General features: G+C 38.9%; 1 protein-coding gene and 1 pseudogene across 8 annotated transcripts in view; both read left to right on the top strand.

Annotated features, from left to right (window-relative positions):
- Window positions 1-4390: 4390 nt before the first annotated feature.
- On the top strand, window positions 4391-8063 carry LOC140846804 (ferritin light chain pseudogene; annotated as a pseudogene).
- Window positions 7729-20143, top strand: part of UBR2 (ubiquitin protein ligase E3 component n-recognin 2) — a 115065-nt gene continuing 102650 nt past the window's right edge. The window contains exons 1-3 of one of the 8 annotated variants that reach the window (XM_073224564.1): window positions 7746-8156; window positions 10258-10352; window positions 15338-15597. In XM_073224564.1, coding sequence (XP_073080665.1) covers window positions 15446-15597 — 152 coding nt within the window. In that variant the 5' untranslated portion in view covers window positions 7746-8156; window positions 10258-10352; window positions 15338-15445. Of the gene's footprint in view, window positions 8157-10257; window positions 10353-15337; window positions 15598-20143 lie in introns of those variants that run through there. The other 7 variants (XR_012126240.1, XR_012126239.1, XM_073224563.1 and 4 more) reach the window with 7 other exon arrangements.

The following is a 20143-nucleotide window of genomic DNA, read 5'->3' as shown; positions in this document are numbered from 1 at the left end:
TCAATTAATATACGATAAAGGAGCCATGGACATACAATGGGAAATGGCAGCCTATTCAACACCTGGTTTTGGCAAAACTGGACAGCTACATGTAAGAGAATGAAACTGCATCATTGTCTAACCCCATACACAAGAGTAAATTCAAAATGGATCAAAGACCTGAATGTAAGTCATGAAACCATAAAACTCTTAGAAAAAAACATAGGCAAAAATCTCTTGGACATAAACATGAGCATCTTCTTCATGAACATATCTCCCTGGGCAAGGGAAACAAAAGCAAAAATGAACAAGTGGCACTATATCAAGCTGAAAATCTTCTGTACAGCAAAGGACACCATCAATAGAACAAAAAGGCATCCTACAGTATGGGAGAATGTATTCCTAAATGACAGATCCGATAAAGGGTTGACATCCAAAATATATAAAGAGCTCACGCACCTCAACAAACAAAAAGCAAATAATCTAATTAAGAAATGGGCAGAGGAGCTGAATAGACAGTTCTCCAAAGAAGAAATTCAGATGGCCAACAGACACATGAAAAGATGCTCCACATCGCTAGTCATCAGAGAAATGCAAATTAAAACCACGATGAGATATCACCTCACATCAGTAAGGGTCACTACCATCCAAAAGACAAACAACAAATGTTGGCGAGGTTGTGGAGAAAGGGGAACCCTCCTACACTGCTGGTGGAAATGTAAACTACTTCAACCATTGTGGAAAGCAGTATGGAGGTTCCTCAAAAAGCTCAAAATATAAATACCATTTGACCAAGGAATTCCACTCCTAGGAATTTACCCTAAGTATGCAGCAGCCCAGTTTGAAAAAAGAGATATACACCCCTATGTTTATCACAGCACTATTTACAATAGCCAAGAAATGGAAGCAACCTAAGTGTCCATCAGTAGATGAATGGATAAAGAAGATGTGTTACATATTCACAATGGAATATTATTCAGGCATAAGAAGAACATAAATCCTACCATTTGCAACAACCTGGATGGAGCTAGAGGGTATTATGCTCAGTGAAATAAGCCAGGCAGTAAAAGACAAGTACCAAATGATTTCACTCATATGTGGAGTATAAGAACAAAGAAAAAACTGAAGGAACAAAACAGCAACAGACTCAAAGAACCCAAGAATGACTAACAGTTACCAAAGGGAAAGGGACTGGGGAGGATGGGTGGGTAGGGAAGGATAAGGGGAGGGGTGTAAAAGAAAGGGGGCATTATGATTAGCATATATAATGTGGGGGTCCATGGGTAGGGCTGTGCAACATAGAGAAGACAAGTAGTGATTCTACAGCATTTACTACACTGATGGACAGTGATTGTAATGGGATTTGTGGGGAGTACTTGGTGATGGGGGGAGTCTAGTAAACATAATGTTTCTCATGTAATGTTACCCAAAATTTTTTTAAAGTTCTTTTCAACTCTCTGACTTGTTTCCATTTCTTTCTTTTTCAAATTTTTTTAGTGTCCCTTTTATAGACTTTGCTCAAATACCTGTGCACAATCACTTGTCTGCTCATACTTACAAGTGGGTCACTAAGAAGATGATTGGCAATTCTGTGTATATGGGTGTGGTGCCCTGACTCTACCATTTTGTTGGGGTCTATAATGGACTCAGTTGTGTCCCTTGTTCCAAATTTTCTAAGTTGGAACACTAACCCCCAGTGTGACTGTAATTGGAAATAGGGTCCTTACAGAGGTAATTAAGGTTAAATGAAGTCATAAGAGAGGGTCCCTAATCCACTAGGTCTGGTGCCCTTATAAGAGGAAGAGACAGCAGAGACCTGTTTCTCTCCACATGCACACAGAGCCAAGGAGAAAGGCTTCATCAGAACCAATCCAGCTGTCAGCTTTATCTTGGACTTCCAGACTCCAGGCTGTTATTTCACCCAGTCTTTGGCATTTTGTTGTGGCAATCAAAGCAGTCTGTAATATAGAGGCCCCGTCTCTGACAGGTTTCTTTCTTGTGGGTTGGTCAGTCTTTCCAGAGAAGTCTGTCTCAAACTCTTGCCTGGGAAGTATAAGCTGGCAACTCAGAGCCAAGTGGGGGAAAGGCATTGGGGTTAACCTGCTCAGTATACAGACTTTGAATTAATGCCGTGATATTCAGTACAGCTTTCCTATCCTTAGCTGTGCTTGGCTCAAACACCCTCAGGTACAGCCTCTCAAGACAATAAACCTCTAGTCTTCTTCCAGGAGGTGGGGCAATCTAACTTCTTGCTATTACATAAGTTCAAATAATATTCTTGTTTTTAGCACCATATTCACCCACTTTCACAGTAACATGGTTCTTCAAATTTCTAAGTCTTTCAGAGTTCTGCATATGAGTTAGCTTGATTCTGGGTTGCTGTATGGCTGGCTTAGGTTTCAGCATTCTCCAGTTGCTAAGTCAGGACTTCTCATCCATTTGCTTTCCACCTTCCAAAATTTTGGTGCTGTCATTCCCACTCCTAGCCTATCTTCCTTTTTTCCCCCTTTACTGTTGAGAGATACTCAATATGCCATGTGTAACATGAAGCTGGAGCTTAAGTTTTAATGCCCACACGGAACATAAGACTTTGGGTACAAGAAACACAAATTGAAACTGTGATCCCATATAAAACCAGTGTTTTCAAAGGAATGCAAGGAACATAGAAATAGCATACACTAGGTCTCACTGACCAGTAGAGGTAAACAATGAGGAAATTTTTTTTTTTTTTGAGAGGGCATCTCTCATATTTATTGATCAAATGGTTGTTAACAACAATAAAATTCAGTATAGGGGGGGTCAATGCTCAATGTACAATCATTAATCCATCTCAAGCCTAATTCTCGTCAGTCTCCAATCTTCTGAAGCATAACGAACAAGTTCTTACATGGTGAACGAATTCTTACATAGCGAATAAATTCTTACATGGTGAACAGTACAAGGGCATTCATCACAGAAACTTTCGGTTTTGATCACGCATTATGAACTATAAACAATCAGGTCAAATATGAATATTTGTTTGATTTTTATACTTGATTTATATGTTGATCCCACATTTCTCCCTTTATTATTATTATTATTTTTATTTTTAATAAAATGCTGAAGTGGTAGGTAGATGCAAGATAAAGGTAGAAAACATAGTTTAGTGCTGTAAGAGGGCAAATGTAGATGATCAGGTGTGTGCCTATGGACTAAGTATTAATCCAAGCTAGACAAGGGCAGCAAAACATCCACGGATGCAGAAGATTTCTCTCAAAGCAGGGGGGATGAGGTTCTGAGCCTCACCTCTGTTGATCCCCAATTTCTCACCTGATGGCCCCCCTGCGACTGTGCCTGTCTTAGGTTGTTCCTCCCTTGAGGAATCTTACCCGTCTCTGGCTAACCAGTCATCTTCCGGGGCCATATAGGGAAATGTAAAGTTGGCAAGTGAGAGAGAGGCCATATTGTTTGAAAAGGTTAGCTTTTTACTTCTTTGCAGATTTATGCCCTGTGGCTTCTATGCCCAGCACTTGTCTCAAGGTATCTTTACCACCTGGAGGAATTATGATACTCGGTAAATTCGATATGAGGCACGAATTCTATTTAAGGGTTGTAATTAGGAAGGAAGAAGAAAAGCTATAGAGGTAGCATATGGAAGAAAACATGGGTGGATTGATTATTTCTTTGACATATCTTCTTGTAGAGTCCCTTAAGTAAGTATAGGTTTTAAACTACTAACTAATTTGCACACACATATCAACATAATAGGAATACGGTGACATAAACAAAGCAAATCTATAATTACCATCCATCTCCAGTGAAGCCAAGAAAACCATTTAGGCACCCTAGGCATTTGTGAAAATTTGTCTATGATATGACGGATATTGTCCTACTGTACTTGAACAGTCTGAGAAAAATCAGACAAATTAAAGCAGCCCATTTCTGGAATCTGTTCACATCCCATATGTTCTTTTAACCGTAGATAGCCTGTAGTCATAAGATTTTGGAGTGCTACAACTTGCACCCCTCCCAACTCCTGGTTGAGTTCCAACAGTACAGATCCAGTCAAATTCGTTGTCTCACTGTATGCACATGCCAGCCTAGACATCTCCCTCCTCATTCCAATGGCAAGTCCAGGAAATGGTGGGGTGGATGTAGCCACAACCGCAGCATCGCCCAGATCCCTGTGGAGGCTTTTTGATGGTCATGCCCCGGCACGAGTCCTCCAGAGAGTGCTGATGCCGGAAGCTCCAACAATGAGGAAACTTTTAACCTTGACTCTAAGTAGGAAGAAGAACTCTCCCTTAAGAATTTATAAATAGGGACAATGCCACATGATTAAATTTAAACTATTAGACCCCTCCCCCCCACCACCACCACCCAAGCCAAGAAACTGACATAAAAGTTGTCCTGGGTATAGAATACTCCTGGAATGCCTGGTCCTGAGTTACATCATGTTCCTAGAATGCCTGGCCTTGCAGAAGTAAATGGAAAACTATGTTGTAAGTAAATGCTCTTAACAGAGATCTCTCAAAATTCCCACAGCTTATGCTAAGTGAAGATGATCTCAAAATTCATAATTACAGGCAGTGCACCTGGCAGTCCCACGGTTCTGTCTCTTGCTTCAACAGTTCTCGGAAGGAACAGACCCAGGTAAGTCCCTTCTACCAGTCTCCAACCATCCTCCAACCTCTTTCAGTTGTCACCTTCTAGTCATCCTCTGTCACCGGAGCCAACCCAAACCATGTTTTGAGCTTAGCTCCTTGCTGCCTAGCAACCATGAGCTCCCAGATTCATCAGAAATAATCTACCGAAGTGGAGGCTGCCATCAACCGCCTGCCTGGTCAACCTGTATCTGCACCTCCTACACCTACCTCTCTCTGGGCTTCTATTTCCACCATGATAATGTGGCCCTGGAGAGCATGGGCCACTTCTCTGAGAGCTGGCTGAGCAGAAGCGAGACGGTGTCACATTTCTGGAAGATGCAAAACCAGTGTTGTGGTCACACCCTCTTCAAGGTCATGCAGAAGCCCTCCAAAGATGAGTGGGGTAAAACCCTGGATGCCACGGAAGCCACCATGGTCCTAGAGAAGAACTGGCCCTTTCAGATCTGCATGCTCTGGGTTGTGAACACTCAGAGCCCCATCTCTGTAACTTCATGAAGAACCACTTCCTAGATAAGGAGGTGAAACTCATCAAGAAGATGGGTGACCACCTGACCAACCTCCACAGGCTGCCTGGGCCCCAGGCTGGACTGGGTGAGTATCTCTTTGGAAGGCTCACCCTCAAGCATGACTAGGAGCCTCTGGAGTGCAGCAGCCATAGAGGGGTTCCTCTGGCATCCCCCAGATGTCAAGGTTTCTGCCTAAGCCTCTCCCTGCAGCTACAGTTTTTTAACCACCTTGGATCCCTCTCCCAAGCCACGGACCAAATGGAAACAATACAGCTTTATGCAGAAAAAAAATCATAATTACAAAGGAAACTGTCACTTAAATGTTTATTAAATGAGGATTAACAAATGGAAACAACCTAAGTGTCCATCAGTAGATGAATGGATAAAGAAGATGTGGTACATACACACAATGGAATATTATTCAGTCATAAGAAGAAAACAAATCCTATCATTTGCAACAACATGGATGGAGCTAGAGGGTATTATGCTCAGTGAAATAAGCTAGGCAGAAAAAGACAAGTGCCAAATGATTTCACTCATCTGTGGAGTATAAGAACAAAGAAAAAGCTGAAGGAACAAAACAGCAGCAGACTCAAAGAACCCAAGAATGACTAACAGTTACCAGAGGGAAAGGGATTGGGGAGGATGGGTGGCAAGGGAGGGATAAGAGAGAAAAAGGGTCATTATGATTAGCACATATAATGCAGTGGTGGGGACACTGGGAAGGCAGTATAACACAGAGAAGACAAGTAGTGATTCTATAGCATATTACTATGCTGTTGGACAGTGACTGTAATGCGGTATGTGGTGGGGACTTGATAATAGGGGGAGTCTAGTAAACATAATGTTGTTCATGTGATTGTACATTAATGATAGCAAAATTAAAAAAATGAGGATTAGCACACAAAAAGGAAGATTAGATTTTCAAGATCTTTATAAGCACAGCAATCTAATGAACACTACTGAATAAGCATATTTTAAAGTATTAAATATATAAGACAAAGTTTTAGAGTCATAAGCAAATAACAAGACATAAAAGAAGAACAACAGTATTCTTTGAAAATGAATTAGATATGATCCCCAGAAATGAAAAATGAAGTCATTGAAAATAAAAACTCAGTAGATAGTTCAATATCAGATATGACACAGCTAAAGAGAGAATTTGCACACTAGAAGATATACCCAGAATGTAGAACAGTTAAAAGTATGGAAAAGTGAAAAAGAGTTTAAAAGTCATGGAGAATAGAAAAGGGAGCCAAACAAGTTCCAGAAGGAGGACATAGAGAGAATTCAAGAAAGGTAGTATTTGAAGAAATAATAGCTTTGAAGAGTTAGTTGACCAAATAACCTAGTCCACAAAACAAATGTAATCAAATATCAAATAATCTATATCATATAGATCATGTTCTCTGCTCACAATACAATACTTGGAGAAATCAGTAACAAAAGATAACAATGCCATACAGATTCGAAAATTTTAAAAGATACTACATGGGTCAAAGAAGAAAAATTAGAAAATATTTGGAAATGAATGATAAAGGAAACATTGTATACCAAAATTTGGGGAAGGTGGTTAAAACAGTGTATAATGGAAATGTATTGCATTAATAAGTCTGTGATTCTTAAAGTTGGTTGCCAGGCCAGAAGAATGACCCCAAAACTTAATAGAAATGTGTCCTTCAGTCTCCACCCAAAACCTATTGAATCAGAAATTCTGAGGGTGGAGTCCAGAAATTTGTATTTTATCAAGACCTCCAGATGATTCTCATGCATGCTCAAGTTTGAGAACAGTGCCTCAGAAGTACATACTGAAAAAAGAAGGAAAAGATTAATAAGCAGACATCCAACTCAAGAATTTAGAAAAACAAAAACAAAAATTAAAATCAATCCAAAAGTAATAGAAGGAAGAAAATAATAATATGAAGGAGAGAAATTATTTTTAGAATCTATTTAACCGCTTTCATTCTGTTAGGGCCCTTAAAGAGGCATTATCTTTGTTTCTAGGTTGTAATGATCCCAGTTTGTCCCCAGTTTGACCGATTAGGGAGTGCATCAGTGCAAGGAAGTTGGGCAAAAGAGAAAGTAACACAGAGAACTTTTCAAGATACATCATTCTAGATATCTATGCAGATATATGCATACTTTTTTCTGGATTGAACCATAACAAAGTCATGTTCACCTTGATTACTATCCTAAAGGATGAGGGGATGATGGAAAGCAGGGTCATAAAACTATAGGAATAAGATGTAATTCTTTCCACAAGTATTGAGTGCTTACTATATGCTAGCTTTGAGAAATACTTGAGTATCTACCACGCGCCAGGCTCGGTTCTAGCATCTGGGGAATACAAAAATGAACAGACGGGGTTGGAGGAATAAAACTACAGTTCCCATAATACCTGACTTTTCTGCGTCTTCCCACGTGGGGCACGTCTTTCCAGTGGTTTCTTCCCATGATTCTAGTAGTGGAGCAGAGCCCCGTCCGTTTATCTACCATTTGCGCCTTCTCTCCTTAGGACAGGACTACAACTCCCACAATGCCCTCGCAGAGCACTCTGCAAGAACTCTACCTTCTTCCTGGCTGTGCTAAGGATGACCACAGTTACCAGAATGCTCTGCTTCCTCTCTTTGGTGTTATTGACCCTTTCCCAGCGCGGGACGCGATAGAAGCGAACGAGAGTGTCGGGCCCAAGGTCCTCCGTGTCCTGCTGGGCAGGGACGATGCACTGACTTGGGCGCTGAGCCCAGGAGGGAACGCAAAAGGCTGCTGTCCCTCCTGTCAGGTTCACCTCACACTGCTGCCCGTCTTCTCCACTCGCGGCCTCCTGGACGACTCCGGACCGACCGCCTGGGGCAGAGGTGGCGTTCTTGGCCGCGTGGCTGTGGAGAGGCCGCGGCCCTCGGGACGGCGGTAGCGGCGTCAGGGCTGGGGAGGAGGAGGAGGGAAGATGGCGTCGGAGCTGGAGCCCGAGGTGCAAGCCATCGACCGGAGTTTGCTGGATTGTTCGGCTGAGGAAACCGCAGGGGTGAGTACCGAGACCCTGGCGGGGACGTCCGGACCTTACAGGCCGCGCCCCTGGGGAGGAACCGACTCCTGGAGTTCTCGCAGTGGCCCGGTCCTGACTTGGGGTAACGACAGAGCCAGGCTGTCCAGTCTCGTCTAATGGGTAACGACTCGGGGAGGCCACCGAGCCTGCCTCTCCCTTTTTCTTTATCCTCAAATAGCCCGCAGAGCTGCTCTGTGCGCCAGCCACCTTTACATTTCATTTCTGCCCAGGAAAACCAACAGCTCTTCATTATATTATTCTTCCTTTCCCTTACACGCCTATTAAGTCCCCAACACAGTGGCCTTTGACCCTTATGCCAGCTCTTATGACCTCTGCCAGGAGGGAAAGATGCTTCCTGGTTTTGGGGTGTATACTCGCCGTGCTTTATCTCCCTGACGCCTTTTCCTGAGGTAATAGGAGCATTGCCTCCTCCACCGAGAGACCACCTTAACCGAATATCTACTGTTTCTCAGACTGCCGTAAGCACCAAAGGATGCGTCCAACATTGTTTTCCCTCTTCACCACCTTCGGTGCGTTTCTGCTTTCGTTTCATCAGTCGACAACGTTGGTGAATGTGCGGAAAGTAGGTCGCCACACGTTTACCGAGTTGAGAAGTAGTAGTGCAGGCTGGGAGATTTTAAAAAATAAAAATAAATATAAAATGAGTTTCCTAGGAGCTGGGGGTAGTTGGATGGAGAACAAACGTTATATAACTTTGACAGAGCAGCTTTCAACAACTAGAAGCTAATAGGTTTGGTCACAGCACAGCAGGAGCAGTTATGCCCCAAACTTAAAGCTGTTCAAAGTATTGTACCAAAACTGTAATGTGAATATGCTCGTATAAATAGCAGAGTTGTCCAGAATGATTATGAATGGACCAGAACAACTTCGGCCCCACTTCTAAGCCTTTCCAGTTTAAAAAGCGACTAGGAAGGGAGTAACCTTTGCATGCAAGTCAACAATCAATGTTAGGAACCAAATTTTAGTGGGACACTGTGGGGCTGTTGGTCAGTGAGGAGTTGGGTGTGAAGTGGTGAGGACTCTAAAGTCAGAGAGGAAATAAATGACAGGATTAAATGTGAAAAATTTAAAGAAATACATTGTTGAATGGTGAGGTTTTGCTTTTTTTTTTTTTAGACCAACTGTTTCGGTCTTTTTTCATTTACTTTTCTGCTTAATATTGCAACAACTCCAGGATTTTCAGTCCCCATCTGCCTTTTGTTTATCAAAGAGATTTGAAAAAGAAAATGAAAACAATGTAACAAGGAAACAGTAAAATGGTACAATGATAGCTATTCCCTATCCATGTCACCTTACCCAATATCCATATTGATATCTAATGTTATTTGCCTCAAAGTAATTTTTCTTTTTTGCTCCCACTGAATTTTGTCTGTTGGCCCAATGATACAGTCTATGTAATCTATTTCCCCAATTCTGAAATGCAAGTTGTCAAGTGATTAAGAGCTTAAACTTGTTGGGACTCCTAGGGAACCTTATAAAATTGGTGCTAAAGACCAGCGCTCCCAGTTCTTATGCAGTGAAAGTCTCAAGCAAATGCAGTGGGGCAAACTACGGGAAATGAAGTCAAATTTTATTAAGTTGGACCTACTTTGAGTTTGCGAAGATCACAGTCTGAGCTATGTTTTACTTTTGCTCTGTTTATTTTTAAATAGCTTTCTGAACAGTAAGATGAAAAGAAAAATGTTTAGTCTGAAGGCCAACAAAATTTGTTAACGAAGGTGCTGTAATATTATAATAGAAGATTCTTCCAGCTATACAATCTAGCCTTGTTTTGTAAGGGGTTTATTGTCTGTATTTAGTGGAAACAGCGTAACACTTAAAAACTGTTCTTTCAGCTCAAGCTCCACACAGCCCTTTATCACAAACTAAAACGAATTAATAAGGTTTCTCATGTTGAAAGTAACTTTAGAAGGTAAACAAGTAAAGAAAGTTATTACAGCCATTAGACTTCTGTTACTGGTAATTTGTTGGGATCACATCCACTTAAAATTACTTAATAAGCACTAGTGTCATCTTTCCCATGCCTTTATTTACACACTGCTTTCTTATTTTATTATAGGAGGAAGGACTTTTGTGTTTCCATTTATCCTAACCAGTGTGCCTCAAAAATAAAGGCATTTAAGCTCTCTCTTCAATTAAGTTTAGCATATTAAGGTAGCCCTCTTACTTATTTTCTCTCTCTCTGTTTTTTGCGGGGTGGGGAGTAGAATTGATTTTATAACAAATACAACTTGCCCAACGCTTCTCAAGGCTAGCTATTTTCATTTCCCTTGGGCATGTAACTCAGGAGTGGAATTGCTCGGGTCATATGGTAATTCTGTGCTTAATGTTTTGAGGAACCACTAAACTGTTTTCCAAAGTGACTGCATCATTTTACCTCCCAGGAGCAGTGTATGAGGGTACCAGTGTATTTCTCGACATCCTTGCTAATAACATTTGTTATTGTGTCTTTTAATTACAGCCATTCTGTTGGGTGTGAAGTGGTATCTCGTAGTTTTGATTTGTATTTCCCTAATGATTCATGGTGTTATATGAACATCTTTTCATGAGCTTATTGGCTATTTGTGAATCTTCTTTGGGAGTATTGATTCAGATCCTTTGCCTACTTTTAAGTTAGATTTTTTGTCTTTTGTTATTGAATTTCTGTATTACTTTGATGTGTGAGTGCTTTCACTTGAACTCTTAATATGATTTAAAATTTTTCTTAATATAGTGAAAACACCATTTCCGCACTAGAAAATGTTGTTTTATAATTAACTTACCTGTTGACTGTCCTCTTTTGAAAACAAAATCAACTGTTGTTAAAGGATACCATTTTAATTTGGTATAGAATAATAGATACTGTAATAAAAGGTTTCTTTTTTTTATTTCTCTAGGGATTCTTTCATTTTTGTGTTTATTGAACTTGCTCTCTACCCCAAGGCTTAAATTTAACATTCGAAAAAGGAAAGCTCCTCAAAATATTGTCATAACATGTTTACTTCAGTGGAATGAGTTGACAGTTTCTTTACTTCCCTTATCCAAGACTGATAGTAAGGTAGAGTTTATTACTTTGTTGTAAACATTGGAGTGACAGCTACAAGTATCTAAAATACAGATAAATTAACATGCAACCAAATCAGAAATCTCAATAATTTTTCATTTTAAAAGAAAGTTACCATAAGCTTGTGTTAGTGAGAATATGAAAAGCTGCAGATTTTATTCTTTTGAGAACTAGGCCGTTATTCTGAAAGGCAATCAGAGATTTTTTCCTTTTCACTTTTCAAAACTTTAATAAAAAAAATCTATACTGTTGTCAGTCACAATTCAATATCAGAATTTTCATGTAAAGGTACTTTGCTTTATATGTTGAGTTTAAATTTATGAAATTAAAATGCCTGTAACAGATCCTAAATCTAGGTGGTTTTGAATTTTGGAGCTTATGCCTACCTTTCTTGAAAGAAGGAAGATATATTTATGTCTTGTTAATAATTTATAATAATATATAACAAATGATACTTAGAATAAAACGCTTTTTTTTCACTAATATAAAAGGTGGCTGATTTTCTTTTCTTAAGCACAAGCTGATACTGGTTTCTGAATTTGTTGTTCAAGAAATCTATGAACAGATTTGACCTGTCAGTGTTTTTGTAATCACAAGACAACAATTTCTTTTAGAAAACATCACCTTTTATTCTCTCCAGAGTAAAACTCTACAAAAGTGGAGTTTTAAGAGAAATGGACTGAAATATAAAAACAAAAATTGCTTTTAAAATAAAACCTTAAATGTGTCATGAATTAAAATTGCCTGAAGCAATTTTTTAATAACTTTCTAGAATCATAGACATGAATTCTTTGAATCTTAGTGCTTAATTCTTCAGCCATAAACAGTAAATTGCTTGGGATAATTTGACAATTTTCATTCGTATTTTGAAGTAGAGTTTACTGACAATAGATGGAAAACTGGACATTTACCCTTAGATGTGGCCAAAAAAGTGTTCTTTAGCTCAGAGACTTAGATTCCAGTTTGCTTTTTAGTTGATAGTTCTCTGCCTCTTACTATTGACAGCTTTTTTTTTTATGTCCTTTTTACCATTACTGAACTGTGTGTGTGTATATGTGTGTGTATTTGTTATTTCGATTTAGAGCCACTTCTCTAAAGGAAAAGAATTCTTAAACCTGTGGGATTGTCTCCCAGGAAGTGCGGTTCTTTTCAGCGTAATTTAGTCTCTTTCCCACTTGCATAAAGCAACCACAACAAAGTTAGTAGCATTTGGAAAAGGTAGTTTCACTGTAGGGATGAGATGTTTTCACTCTTCTCAGTTACTAGTTTCCATTCAATATCTCAACTTATAAACAGGATTTTTACATTTTTAGTAAAAGTTTTCTGAAAATGTGAAATTAACTAAAAAGTTAGTATATACCACCTTACAAATATTTAAAATCTCTCTGTTACTTTTAGAAGAAAGAAAGTGTATGAAGATTGTACAGGTAATGGTTAAAATGAGTACCTTACACTTTTTTGTCTCATGGTGTTAGACATCACTTTTTTTTAACAAGGATATAATATGGAATTTAGATTGTAATCCATAGGTAAACTTTGGACTTATGAGTTAGCAATTCAGTTAACTGCATTTTTATAGAGGTGAGTCATTTCACGTTTTCTGATTTTAAATTTTTACTTGGTTTAAAGCCAAAATGAGTTGTAATTACACAAAGCACTATGATAGACAAACATGCAGACGGAATTGGCAGGGGAAGCAGGGATAAATGACAGAATACAGGGAAAAGACTTAAGAGTAAGGAAGCAGAAAGAGAAAAGAAAGGAAGTTGTTTGAAGGATGTCTAATCTAGGCCTTATTTAGTTTGGTTTTTTAGAGACTGCAGGCCTGATCTACTTTATCTCTACTTTCATTAAAGCCACACTGAATATCATTTTTGCAGTATCAATGTTGTGTGGCTGTAAGTAATGTAAAAAATATTTATAGTCATTTAGTTAGCAGATTTTACTAAATGTCCGTTGGGGCCAGGTTCTGTTTTATGTCTTGGGCATGTGGAAATGGAAATGGGGATGAGGGATGGGCTAAGAAGGCATCTTAGAGAAAGTGAAACATCTAAAGAATGAGTACAAAATAGAGAGGAGCAGTACAGGTCAGGAGGAGAAAACTGGAGCATATGTATGATACAAGGCAAGTTTTCTTGTGAAAACCATGTGAGGGACATGACTTCATCCTAAATACAAGGGGAAGCTGAATGACATGATCATAGTGGCATTTTACAGTGGTAGGGAGGTTGGAAATGGATGGTAGAGGAGCAAGATTAGTGGGGATCACCAGTTAGGACATACTGGTGAAAGATGGATGTTGGGAATTTGGAGTAGGGTAGTAGAGGTAGTGCCTGTAGAGATGGAGAGAAAGAAGTGGATGGATTCAACAGATATTTAGGAAGCCTAATAGACAGGACATGATAATTAATTGGATATTGGGGTGAAGAAGGAAGATGTTTAGGTTTTTCTGGTTTGAATTCCTGGGTAAGATGCTGATATCTAAAATAGGAAAAAATAGTGGGTTCTGGGGGCTGGGGAGTTGTGAAGTCAATTTTGGGCATATTGAGGTGGTGTCTGAAAAGGAAAACTCTGTTTCTTCTGTTTCTTTCTACCCTCACACTAATACTTGTGACCACCAAATATGTGGGTTTTTTTCCCACACCAAGCATTTCTCTATAATTCTCTGTAGATCCCAGTTCAGTTCAATTCTGACTATACATCTGGATTTAGCATCAGATCCCATAGATTAAGGGCTCAGTCCCACAAGATGGCCCCCCTCACCTTGTACAATACCAGTCACAAGCAGTGGATCCTCAGGTTACCCACAACTTTTGTCTGACTTGGCTACTAATTGGTGGTTCCCATGACCCTCTTTTTGGGTTTGATAATTGCTAGAATGGCTCACAGAACTCAGGGACACAGTTTGTTTACTAGATAGCTGGTTTATTATAAAATGATATAAAACCAAGGTGAAAGAAATACATAGAGCAAGTTATGTGGGAAGGGTACAGAGCTTCCATGCCCTTTCTGGGCATGCCAGCACTTCTGTGTTGACCAACCCAGAAGCTCTCTGAACCTTGACGTAGAGGGATTTTTGTGGAGACTTTGTTATACAACCATGATTGATTAAGTCATTGGCCATTAGTGATTAGCTCAACCTGCAGCCCTTCACCTCTCCTCAAGGTTATGGGTAGAGGCTGTAACTTCTAACCTTCTAATCACATGATTTGTTCCCCTAACAACCAGCTCCCCATCTCCTTAGGGACTTTCCAAATGTTACCTCATTAACAGTAACTCTGGTGTGGTTAAGGGGGCTTGTTATGAATAACAAAAGACACTCTTCTCACCATTTTTCTCGCTTATCACTTAGGAAACTTCATTTTTATAGGAGCTCCATGCCAGGAATGGGGAAAAGACCAAATAGAAATTTCTTTTTATAATCACAGTATTACAGTATCTGTTAAATATCCAGCTGTAGTTATCACAGGTACTTGGACATAAAGTTAGGGGACCAAGAAAAGTGGCTTTTTGTTTGTTTGTTTTTAGCAAGGAGTGCAAAGGGCAAAGGGCTTATAGAGAGGTTGATCAGGGAAAGAAGATGTAGTTGTTACAACAGAGTCTCTTGTGACTGGCATAAGAGACCAGTATATCACCTCATTAATCAGTGAGAAATATCTAGTGTGTGGTTGTTTATGTTTGCTGCATGTTCTTCCTGTTGGCAAACTGACAGAATCCAAAATCACAATTTGAGTAAAGCATTCGAAAAGGAGTCAGATTGGGCTCAATGGCTAGTGTCCCACATGACGATTTGTTGGGGTTATTTTCCTGTACTGTCTACAGAAGATTGCTTTAGGAGTTGTTTTGAGGAGAGGGGCTCATTTCACATTAATTTACTTTCATTTTGAGTAAGTTCTGAAATATTTGGCACTTTAGTACAGTTCTAAATGAATTTTACCCTTTTTGGAAGGTGACATACAGTGATGAGTGTTGTCAACAAACTGTAAGACTCTTTCATCATAATTTTTATACCTTCTCTTTTAAAAGAAAATAGAGTAAGTTTATTCAAATTAAGTTCATTGACATTCTTTAAACCTGTTTTTTCTTTTTTTTAAAGAAATGGCTGCAAGCAACTGACCTCCCTAGAGAAGTATACCAGCATTTAGCCCACTATGTACCCAAAATCTACTGCAGGGGTCCCAACCCTTTTCCACAGAAAGAAGACATGCTAGCCCAGCATGTTTTGTTGGGACCGATGGAATGGTACCTTTGTGGTGAAGATCCTGCATTGGGATTTCCGAAACTTGAACAAGCAAACAAACCTTCTCATCTTTGTGGTCGTGTTTTTAAAGTAGGAGAACCTACATATTCTTGCAGGTAAAATACTGTATTTTCTTTCTAAAAAGCTCCTGTTTTTACTTAAAATTTTTTTTTCAACTTAATATTTTTGTTTTAAAATTATGAGATATATATATATATTTTTTTTAAATCTACACAACAAATATATGCAATTTAATAAATGATTATAAAGCACCTATTCATGTAATTATTTTCCAGGTCAAGAAGTAGAACATCACCAGCATTCCAGAAACCCACTGTATGCTTTCTTCCCCATAGTTAACTGCTCTCTTGACTCTTGTAATAATCATTTCCTTGCCTTTCTTGATAGTTTTTTATAGTGATTCTTCTTGATGTTCAGATTGTCCCATGTTTGATTGGTGGGAGCCCCCTCACACTGGCTTCTTTGTCCTTTTCACATGTCGTCATTAGTTTCTGAGCGCTGCTCTGCTTTCTGGCACAAGATGTCCATAATTCCCTTTGTACTTACTCTGACCTATATGTAGAATCAGCCATTTCTGCAAGGAGTTTCATTTTAGTTGGGAGTGGTACTTAGAAACCATGATCTGGGTGCTATATGTTCTTATAACTACTAGGATGACTTTACTTTTTAAAAAGATTTCTTGTTGAGAATTGAGCGTACAAGGGTAGAAGATGGAGAGGAAAGTGCCCTGTCTCCTTTAAGACTATTCCTGTTTCTCAGAACTAATCATTATTAATATTTTCTTATGTATCTCTCCAGAAATTGTCTGTGTATATGCAGGCCCATGTGTATGGCTATCTTAAACATACATATATGCAAGCATACATACAAAAGGGAATATGTTGTATATACTAGGCTAAATTTTCTCTAACAAAATCTTGACATCTGTCCATATCAGCTGATTAGCTAGATCATAATCCAACGTATGAATGTACTATTGATGGAGGCACTGTGTAACGTTTTTCCTTAAGTCTTGCCTGTAAGACTTGAGTTTGAAAAGCTTAATTTTGGTTAAGGCCTCTGGGTGCCTATGGTAGTCTTTCTTTGTCAGCATACCAATAGAGATCTTTATATATATTGACAGGCTGTTAAGAGTATTTTGTCTTTATAAAAACCTAATCTTCAGTCTGGAATGTTTCCTCAGTTTTTCTTTGATTTTCATGATCTTGACGCTTTTGAAGGCCAGTTGTATTGTAAACGTCTATCAATTTGGGTTTGTCTGATACACTTCATGATTAGAGTCAGGTTGCATCTCTCACAGAAATATCGCAGAAATCATATGTTTTCATTGTATGCTGTTAAGTATTGTGTGACGTGACTTGTTCAAAAACTGGCAGTGTTAACTTTGATCACTTGGTTAAGGGGATGTCTGTAAAACTTCTCCACTGTAAAGTTATTTCCTGTGTAATCAGTAAGTATTTTATAGGTGGTACTTTAAGACTATTCAATACCTTTTTTTTTTATCAAATGTTCAACTTACTCATTTACTTAAATCATTGTGTATTCATGGAATCCCATTATTCTTGTGCTCAATTTGTTCTAGATTTGACCAGTGGAAAGCCCTTCATACTGACTTCTTTGTTGTTTTTCTTGTCCCCATCATTCTTTGAGCACTTCATTTTTCTTTCTGACATCTTGGACTTTCCCTACCCCAGCTTTGAAATCCATCATTTCTCTGAGGAGCCTGGTTCCTTTTTAGTAGAGATTAGTATTTAAAAATAAGACACTTAGTATGTTAGTTGCTATTAGTATGTCACTAATCCCAGGCCTTCTCAGTGGATCTATATTCTGTATCTATAGGTACATATTCAAAGAGACTGAAACCAGTGCATTTACAATGATCTCTCCAGTTTCACTCCAGCACCACAGGATTGTTTCTCATTTTCTCCCTCTACATATTTATAACTCCCTCTTCTAATGAACCTGATTCTCATTACCTTAAAAATACTGACTTGTTGGACCTATATGTAAGCATTCTTCACTATTCCCACCGCCACTGCCATCCAGCTCTGCACAGTTGCCTTCCGTGCCCTGTCTGGGCTCCACACCTGGTGCTGGGCCACGGTGGTTTTCCTCCAGCCCCTTGTTAGGGCATATCTATAAGTCATACCTTTTAAGATGTCCTTAATCTAAGTCATGGCCTTTCTTGTATCTCAGCTGGATGTCTGCCTTGACCAGCACTCCGAAATCTTCTAGCACTGCTTGCTAGACTCCAGGTATCTCTGTGGGACTCTCAGTTCCAAAGCAGCCACTCTTGAGTAAACTTGGAGAGTGTTGCCCTGTGTGTATGCAGCCAGTGCTCAGTCAAGAATTCATTCATGGGTGACCCCCACATAGACTTCAGCCCCTTCTCAGTCCCTCCCATCCTGCACACATTCTGCCTCTCTGGTGCCCTGACCAAGGCTTCTAGCTTTTTTATCTGCCCCAAGCTCTAACCTAGTCCTAGCACAGTAGGACCTTCCTGCTCTACTTCAATTCTAGCTTGCTGTGCCACAGGGAGGAATTTACCCCCTCAATGAGAGGCAGGGCTGTCATGAATTCCCTTTCTCTTAGATATTGCAGTCTACTGCTGCCTGTTCAATGCCTGGAAATAGTTGCCTCATATATTCATCTAGTTTTATGGTTACGTAGAGTGGGATGGCTAGTTCAGTACTAGCCGTAACTAGAAGTGGAAGTCCCAAAATTAATTTTAACAAGAGAAGTTGCTTTTGTTTGTTGAGCACCTCCTAGGGGCCAAATTTAATGCTAAATAAGTGCTTTATATATGTATATATATATATCATTAGTCCTACAGACTTCAGAGATAATATTCCTGAGAAAAAGGTCTCAGAGTGGTTAAGTGACTTAACCTGCAGTCATAAAAATTGAAACCAGGGCTCTCTGACTCTAAAGACCATATTTTTTTCATTTTGCCTTTCTTTGATGCTCAAATATTGGTCTCTTATGAATTTTTCACTCACAGTAAAATGGGAGAAAAACTAGGAAAAACATACCGAGAAAAACTCGCATACTGAGGTTTTCTTACACCTAAATTTGCTTAGTTCTTGAATTCTGAGAACTGTCCTTTTTAAAACATAAGTATATGAAATGAAGGCTATGAGTTACATAGTCTTTTAATGTTCTTAGAAAGAAATTATTAACCCTTTTTTTGGTCATTCTACTGTAATTTTTTGGTCATTCCCTGAAACTTGGGAGTCTGGGAACAATGACACAGCGCTCTTGATTCCTGAGCAGAAAATGTTGCGTTACAATACTATTTTCTGTGCTACAAAATACATGCAAAGAATATTAAATAAATTTAAGTCATATCTGGGCTTTGGTGAGTAAGAATATCTTTGGCCTGAATCCTCTTCTCCCTCATCCCCCATTTGACTAGTCTCTAAGCTACTCTTTGCAGATTGCATGTTTGACTTGTATAATAATAGTGCTTCATACATACTGGGTACTTGAGAAATATTTGTTGGGCAAATGTCTGTTACATTGTACAAAGTACAGAGGACAGTTTTAAAGATATTATTTTCCTATTCTTACTTTAGTTAAATTGCTTAGGTTTTCCTATTTGTTGCACATTTCCATATTCGTCCAATGGCAATATAGTATTTATTGTAAACCAGTTACTTTCTAGAATGTTATTCATGATTATGTACAGGAAATTCTTCCCATTCTAGAGTCTACAACTTCAAATACTTTTGAACCTAGCCAGTTAATAGGGCATCTGGTATTCCAGGTACATAGTACATTACTCTCTTTTATGAACTTACTGCCATTTCATTTTATCTTTTAACCAGAGATATAGTATTCAGGAGTTTTGTTAGTCCCAGGAATCCCATGTGTCTGTGTAAGGATCCATCCCAGAGAAGAGGTTGAACGCAGGTTTAAATGTTTTATAGGGAGGCCTTGATTAAATTGACAAAGTCCTGGTATCTTCTGTTAGTAGAGGAAATAAGAAGAATCTTGTTTTCAACAGTGGAATATATCATGCAGTAGGCTTCTGGGAGTTTGGAGGAGTGAAAGTGGGATAGCAGGAAGAGGACTGTATTCATTCCCTCAGTGAAAATGGTGCACAGAAAATCTGTATGCCTGTGTTTGAAGGTTAAGTGTGCCTAAAGGATTTGTGGCTGAAACAGAGTCAGAGATGATCTCAGTAGATTTTTCCTGTATTACATGTGGTAGAGTTTGAACTTGGACATAAGTCAGTCTAGAATTTCTCTGAGATATAAATTCATTTCACCAGAGTCTGGAGGTAAAAGTTAATCCATTCATACCTATTTTGGATATTCTAACTATATATTTAGAGAATGTATATATTCTGAAAAGGAAGGCACCATGGGTAGGGGGAATGCCTCTTGTTGTGAGGAGAGAATTTCCACTTGTGACATCACCTAAAGAGGGTCACAAGAGTACATTTATTAAGGGCAGAGAACACAACAGCATTATTCACTGCTTTTTTTAAAAGTGATTTGAGAAAACTAATACAAAAGCAAAACATGTATTTGGTTATATCTTTCAAAAGGTACAAAAGCATATGCTATGAAAAGTACCCTCCCTACTCATCCCTTAATTTCCCTGTTAACTTATTCAGAAGTGACCACCTGTAGTATC

Source organism: Manis javanica, chromosome 16 (assembly GCF_040802235.1).
Source record: "Manis javanica isolate MJ-LG chromosome 16, MJ_LKY, whole genome shotgun sequence".
Lineage (NCBI taxonomy): Eukaryota > Metazoa > Chordata > Mammalia > Pholidota > Manidae > Manis > Manis javanica.
This window is presented reverse-complemented; position numbering and strand designations above follow the sequence as displayed.